The sequence below is a fragment of the Elaeis guineensis genome, chromosome 9 (assembly GCF_000442705.2).
Source record: "Elaeis guineensis isolate ETL-2024a chromosome 9, EG11, whole genome shotgun sequence".
NCBI lineage: Eukaryota > Viridiplantae > Streptophyta > Magnoliopsida > Arecales > Arecaceae > Elaeis > Elaeis guineensis.
The window spans coordinates 22,971,687-22,979,730 of NC_026001.2; the positions used below are offsets into that span (position 1 = coordinate 22,971,687).

An 8,044-nucleotide genomic window follows, 5' to 3' on the forward strand; every position below is an offset into this window, starting at 1 on the left:
GAGAATGAAAAAAAAATTCATCGTTAATAAATTTATTAGCAACAAAAATTTAGTTTTCATCGCCCATAATTCTTGTCAAAAAATTCTTCCCACTAAAAAAAATTTTTCATAAAAAAATTTACCTTTTAAAAAAAATTATTGGTGATGAAAAAAATTACATCATTAATAAGTTTATTAGCAATAAAAATTTGATTTTTGTCATCAATAATTCTCACCAAAAAAATTTTTTCACTAAAAAAATTTTTTCTCTAAAAAAATTTCATCCAAAAATAAATTATTGGTGATGAAAACAAAATTTCATCATTAATAACATTATTAGCAACAAAAATTTAGTTTCTATCGCTAATAATTACTGTCAAAAAAATTTTTTTCCTCTAACAATTTTTCCTTCAAAAATAATTTTTAAAAAATTTATTTTCAAAATAATTTTTCTGACAAAAATACTTTTCATCACTAATAATTTTTTTTCTATTAACAATTTTTTTGTTCATAAAAATTGATTAAAAAAAATTTTTAAATATGATTGTCGATGAAAACTAAATTTACATTGCAAATATATTTTCATAAAAAAATTATAAAAAATTTAAAAACTATTTATGATGAAAATTGATTTTACATCACTAATAATTAAATATCTTTTCAATAATAATTTCATAAAAAATTAATTTAAAATTTTTTACATCAAAATAATTTTTTGTCTAAAAAATTAATAAAAAAATGATATTAAAAAATATTCATAATAAAAAATAAAATAAATTTTCTTTAATCTAAAAAAGTTTTGGTCTAAAAATTTTTTTAAAATAATTTCATCAAAAAAATTAATTTTTTATTAATCTTAAAAATTTATATAAATAGTTAATTTATGATTTTTTTAAAATTTTTTTTTCAAAAAAATTACGTACATAAAAAATATAATTATGATAGAAATTTAATTTACGTCGCTAATAATTGTTATAAGAACAGCTCTTCGACTTTCGTAATGGAATGAACACTATGAGAGGTCAATAGCTTTGAGATCTTCGATCTCCAAGGAGTTCATCTTCTTCTTGAGGTCTTCATTTAAAAATCGAAGTTCTCATTTCAGAAGCTTGTATATTGCATACATGTAAGGATCGAAATTAAAAAAAATTATCAAAAATTATGTGAGCATCAAAGATCTAGTAATTAAGCAGAATTAAAACAGACCTGCGACTAGTGCAAGTTGTGTTATAAAGCATAAGCTCATATTTATGCTTTGTATTGCCAGAAAGATGAGTACTCATATTGTTTATCTTCTCATGATTAGAACTCTTACAGAGATATATTTGGACGTTGATTGATGCGAGAAGTGCGGTACCTTTCGAGATCATGAAAGTCATGCTAAAATGTACTGCTTAACTATATAGTTTCTGCATGAAAGAAGTTTTCTTTCATCCAGTTTAAGACAGATACTCCACCAGAAAGATTCATTGATATTACTAGTAATAGGGACAGTGATGAACAAATAAATTTTATACGTAAATAAACGTATAGTTTATTTCATTCAAAAGGATCTATTCATTCTAATCTACGAATATCATCTACTTTCACATGATTTTTTTATACAAAAAGTTCGATCTGAATCATAACTCATATTTATTTTATTATCATGCAAAAGAATAAAAGATGTATACAGCAGCTACAAAAAATAGATGCAGTTGCCTTACACAAAATTAAAAATTTAAATTTTATGATTTTTTTACATATTGACAATGAAAATATATTCATCATAAACAAACATATTTATAATAAAAATAAAATTTTAATTATTACAATGAAAATAAAATTTTCATCATAAATTATCATTATTTATGATAGAAAATTTCATTGTAAATAATGATTAACTTTTAATTTTTATATTTTTTTAATTATTTGTAATGAAAATATTTTTATCGTTAATAATACAATATTTACTATAAATTTTTTTTATTATAAAAAGATATTATTTATGATAAAAATTTTTATCATAAATAATGATCAATTTTTGATTTTTTCTAAAATTTCTAATTTTCCTAACTATTGGTGATGAAATTATTTTCATCGATCATAATCTCATATTTATGATGAAATTTTTTTTCATCGTAAAAAGAGTTTATTTATGATGAAAATTTTTCATCATAAATAATGATCAACTTTTGATTTTTTTTAGATTTCTCATTTTTTAACTATTGACGATGAAAATATTTTCATTGGGAATAATCTTGTATTTATAATGAAAATTAGTTTTTCATCATAAAAAGTGATTATTTATGATGAAAAATTTTCATCACAAATAATGATCAACTTTTATTTTTTTTAAATTTTTAATTTTTTTAACTATTGATGATGAAAATATTTTATCAAAAATAATCTCGTATTGATGATGAAAATTTATTTTTTTTGTAAAAATAGTTATTTATGATGAAATATTTTTATCATAAATAATAATCAATCTTTAATTTTTTTTAAATTTTTTATTTTTTAACTATTGATGATGAAAATATTTTCATCGGGAATCATCCCATAATTACAACGAAAATTAGTTTTTCATCATAAAAAGTTGTTATTTATGATGGAAAATTTTTATCACAAATAATGATTATTTTTTTATTTTTTTTAATTTTAATTTTTTAACTATTGGCGATGAAAATAATTTCATATTTATGATAAAAAAATTATTCATCATAAAAAGGACTTATTTATGATTATCACAAATAATGAATAATTTTTGATTTTTTTAATTTTTGATTACTTTTTAATTATTTATGATGAAAATATTTTCATCATAAATAACTTTATTTATGATAAAAATTTATTATCATCATAAATACTTAATTATTTATAATATAATAATTTTTTAATAAATAATCTATAATTTTTAAATTTTTTAAATTTCTTATATTTTTCAAATATTGATGATGAAAATATTTTTATTGGGAATAAATTTATTGTCAATGAAAAACTATTTTCATCATAAATACTGAAATTATTTTTTATGAAAATATTTTCATCTTGAATATCTAAAAATTTAAAATTAAATAAATGATGAATTATTTAGGATGAAAATTTTCATCATAAATAATTCATATTTATGATGGAATATTTTTTAATTACTAATATATAATTATTTATGATAAAAAATTATTTTTATCAAAAATATTTTATTATTTATGATGAATTTGATTTTTCATCATAAATATAATTATTGGTGATAAAAATATTTGTGTCGTAAATAATTTCATCGTAAAAACTTTCTTTTCTTGTAGTGTTATTAGCGATAAAAATTTATGTTAGAAATTACCATATTTCGATGAAAAATTTACGTCGCTAATACCTTTTTAAATTTAATTTTTATAAAAAATTTTAATTAAATTAATAGTGATGAATAATATTCATCATAAATAATTATGTTCTTATTAGCGACATAATATTTTATTTCAAATTATCTTTTTTTATGACTAAAATTTTTCATCATAAATAGTTTTCAAAAAAATAATTTTTTAACAATAAAATTTTTTATCGGTAATATTGATTATTGACAATGAAAATTATTTTTCATCATTAAAAATTATCAACGACGGCATTATATATGACCAAATATTAGTGACGATATTTTCATCGCTAATAACTATTAGCGAGAAAAATTCATTATTAACGATGAATTTTTTTCGTCGTTAATATACTATTATGTTGTAGTGGCATTGGGTTATCGATCTTAACAATTTTACAAAAGTTTGTTGGTTTTAAAATGACTTTTACTGGGATAGGCATAAATACTTTGAGTGTAAGTAGCGACCGTTATTTTTGGTTGACTCACTATATCCTTCTTTTTATTGAACTAATTTGAAGCCACTATATTTAGTCAATCATTGAGATTTTATAAGAAATTTTTTTAGTCTAAACTCTATTTAAAGATTAACCGTAAATTACAAAGAGTTGGTGAAAATTGAATCAAGTTTAGCCTTTGCTCTGGTTACCTTGAATTTCTTCCCTTAATCAATCCACCTTCATGAAGACCCTTATTTCTCTAGTCTCTAGCCTTCGTCCTACACTACAGCATCCTCTTTTGCTTCCAATAGCAATGGCAGAGTTTCATAAGGAATTCCAACGGCTGCCTTCCCCATAGTGGAATCATCCACCACAATTTGAATTTGAATAGGTACATCCATCTAAACCCTCTCCAGGAGCCAAAATAAAGACCAAGATATGCCATCCTAGTTCCAGCACAGTACTGGTGCTATACTATTATTGTGTTGATACAGAGCTAGTTCATAATATCAAGTATCTGTATATCCCAGAAACCATGTATCGATATTGAATCGATATGACATGGCACACTGCATACCATCCAGTTCAGTACAGTATGGTAAAACTTGATAGAGATCATTAAGATGTTAAAATCTTTATTCCAAGGAGAACATGAACAAATGCATTTTAAATAGTAATTCAAGAACCAAGAAGTTAAATTGTGAAAAAAGACGGAATATATTGTTAAAGAAAGAGATCAATGAAGTGCATACCTCATTTGATACTATTAAGCCTGATAAGTTACTCATTTATGAAAAATATCTCAAGTTCCAAAAAGTTACAGCATCCCCTTTCCTGCAAGGAATTTTTTGCTGCAACTTGCAAGGAAAATTATATCAAAATTACAGTTTTTTTGAAAAATTAGCTTTTCATTGGTTTCCTTTCTATGAAAACCCCGAGTACTTTTTTCACTGGTCCCTTTCCTGTCCCTTCAAAATCTGCCCCAAAAATTGAAGCTGTAATTTATTGAATCAATTTACAAATAAACAATCTAAAAGGATTGTAGATAATCACATCAATGCAAAGCTTGCAATAATTTTTCATTTCTCTCCACGAAACTCAACATACATAGTTCATATTTACATCTTCAATTATGTCTACGATACTACTACTCATAAAGGTCATAAATAAACTTCCAAACAAAAGAAATCACCAGCCTATGTAGAGCTGGGTGGTGTTCCCTGCAGCTTCTAATCAAGCAACTAAGGAGGAGGAAGGCTGTTTTTGTCATGCTGATCAATGTCAGGGCTTTCATCAGGTGCATGAGCAATTTGTTGGAGGAACTCATCAACGGGTACTGATTCAAGAAACTCATATATCTCATCCAAAGTCGGAGACTGCAGCAAGCTGTCATGCGACACACCTGAACAAGACTCCACCTCTTGGTCTAATGCATCAGTGAGCTGCGGGAGGGGGTCAGGTGCATAAGCAGTTTGTTGGAGGAACTCGTCCATGGTTGGTGATTCAATTATGTCATCAGGAGTCGGATGCTGCAGCGAGCTATCAGGCAACATGCAAGGACAAGACTCCACCTCTCGGTCCAATGCATCATGGAGCTGAGGGAGGGTATCGCTAGGTAGCTGAGAAATCAGGCAATCCTGGCATGGGAGCATTAAAGGTTGATTCTCTATTTCTGGCATCTCCAAATTTTTGCTTTCCATTGCAGGCACAGACAATTGTTTGCGAGCGCATGGCGTCAGGTGAATCTTGCAAATGACCCAATCATCCAGCTGCCACAGAGGATAAGAGGCACAAAATTATTATAATAATAAAAGATATATCATCAACAACTGTGAACAAGAGATGTATGATATTCATGGCAGCATAATAAATACCCTGTTTTGGTCCATCGACATAGCTGCATCACCACCTCTTCTAAGATTCTGGATGGAGTACTCTTCCATCAGCCAGATGCTTTTCTCCTCCTTGCCCGAGGGGGTCCGTTCCATGTAGCTGAAGTTTTGCCTGGAGCCAATGACCTGGCCCTCCTCATTGAGCACTGGCTTCACAGCTTGGGTAGATTTCCACCGACCTTGGCCTGCAGCTCGACATGCCCTCTTGCTCTGTTTTGCATCTGGATGCTTCCGAGTGGTCCAGGTGAAGAAGAACCACTCCAAGTTTCTATTTGCCATGGCAAATTGAGCTAAAGAAAGGAATCCAAGACAAGGATGCTGAGTCAGCAACCTTAATCACAGCCAATTAGAACAGAATAAGAAAAAGAAGGGATCATGGGTGTTGATCTTTACACACACACACACACACTTACTTGCAAGGTTGCTGGGGTGGTTTCCATAGACATCAGCTTCTTTGATTATGTCGCATGGAAGCGGCTGATGGAGGAGCTTCTCCTTGAGGAAGAAATCCAAGAGCTCCTCATCAGTTGGCTGGAAAATAAATCCAGGTGGGACCATCATGCATTCGGGCTGGTATCAGATAAGAGGGAGTCAGCAAAGAAGACAGAGCAAAGTCTTAAAAAAATTGTTACAGCACAGTTTGTATTGCCATGTATGTCGTGAATGCAAATCCAGATAAGTGGGACGAGGTATTAATTATGTTTGTGGTATGTTTGCTGGTGTCAGATAAGAGGATTCTTATGATATGTTCCTTTTGCTGTATCACTATAGGATTTCTTAAAATTTCAGATGCATGAACTTCCATATATCAGTTATATTTTGCTGCCTTTTGAGAGCATCTTGCACAGTCTGATCAATAAGTTTGAGAATTCACTGTCTGTTAGTTATGTTTGTGGATTTTTCATGCGTGTTGGCTGGTATCAGACAAGTGGGAGTCAGCAAAGGAGACAAAGCAAAGTATTAAAGCAGAACAAGACCAAGAAGAAGAAGAGAGGGAGAAGAGTAAGGCACCTCTATCCTTCTTCTTTTTGCTGCGGGCTCCAATGTAGCATCAACAACTGGTTTTATTTCAGCGCAACCCTTGCGAGCTTTTGGAGTCAAGTAAATCTTGCAGATAACCCAGTCATCCAGCTGCAATAAAGACAAGAGATGCAAAATTAGAACATCAATTCCTAGAATCAAGAAAAGATAAAATTGCAAGAACATTGACGGTTATTTAGGGTGATATGCACCTTATTGCTGTCGCTCATCACATCAGCATACCTCTCCTCCTAAGATTCTGTATAGAGAACTCCTCCATCAGCCACACCGTCTTCTCCTCTCCACCCTTCGAGTTCTGTTCCATGTAACAGAAACTCTGCTTTGACCCGATGGCGTTATTCTCGGAATCCAGGACCGTCCTGACACCTCTGGTGGCCTTCCATCTTCCCAGGCCGGCGCGCCGAGATGCGCGGCTGGTTTCGCTTGCACCAGGATGCTTCCGAGTGGTAGAAGTGAAGAAGAACCACTCAAATTCCCTGTTTCCCATGATATTCTGCCCTGAAACATCCCAAGAAAATCCAAAGAAAAGGTTAATTAAAACCCCAAATCAAGAACGAAGACGATGGAGCAGCACAAGATTACAACCCCCAAGAAAAACCAAAGAAAAGGTTGGAGACCCTAAATTAAGGAAGAAGATGATGGAGAAGCTCAAGATAGTTACAAGCTAAGTCCTTGGGATGGTTTCCATAGACGTCAGCCTCCACAATAACATCGCAGGGAAGAGGGCGTTGGAAAAGCTTTTCCTTGAGGTAGGTGACGAGGAGATCCTCATCACTCGGTCTGAACGAGTAGCCCGGCGGCACCATTGTCGTCCCAGCGACCTTTCTTGGACTCCCAGCCTCTCAGACGAAGATCGGAAGATTGAGGACCAAAAGATCGCACGAGAGAGATAGAAAGCGGGAGAGCGAGTTCGAGAGGGAAAAGGAAAAGGTAAGGGGGAGCTCCGGGCTGGGAATATTTATATGTTGAGGTCTATTTAACGGTCATATTTTTTTTCGAAACACCGCCGGATTGGCTGCGGGAGAAATACGGGAGACAGCTCATCTTTAGTGGGCCGTTACGTTCGCTGGACATCTAGAGTTGGCTGGCCTGGGCCTAACTCAAAGTATCCCGTAACGTTCCATACTTGGGTTAATGTTGGCCTTGGGAAACCAAATATTGCGTTGGGTCGGGTCTACCCTATTTCTATAAGAATCCTATTGAGGCCGAAGCTTAACCTGAGACTACATCAATTGCCATTCTGATGCAAACAAAGATAATACGTTACACCCTCAACCCAAAGCAACTTGAACTCCATTAGAATTGTTATGACAAAGTTATGTGATCTCTTTAGTATATTTACCAAA

General features: G+C 31.0%; 1 protein-coding gene and 1 pseudogene across 1 annotated transcript; both read right to left on the reverse strand.

The window, feature by feature from the left end:
- Positions 1-4,881: 4,881 nt before the first annotated feature.
- LOC140851759 (NAC domain-containing protein 58-like) lies at positions 4,882-5,936 on the reverse strand. The gene is made up of 2 exons (XM_073243878.1): positions 5,640-5,936; positions 4,882-5,534 (listed from the first exon to the last, which is right to left on the reverse strand). Exons 1-2 carry the CDS (start codon positions 5,934-5,936, stop codon positions 5,007-5,009), a joined length of 825 nt encoding a protein of 274 aa, XP_073099979.1. The 3' UTR covers positions 4,882-5,006.
- Positions 5,937-6,754: 818 nt separating this feature from the next.
- LOC140851536 (NAC domain-containing protein 68-like) lies at positions 6,755-7,728 on the reverse strand (annotated as a pseudogene).
- Between the last annotated feature and the right edge of the window lie 316 nt (positions 7,729-8,044).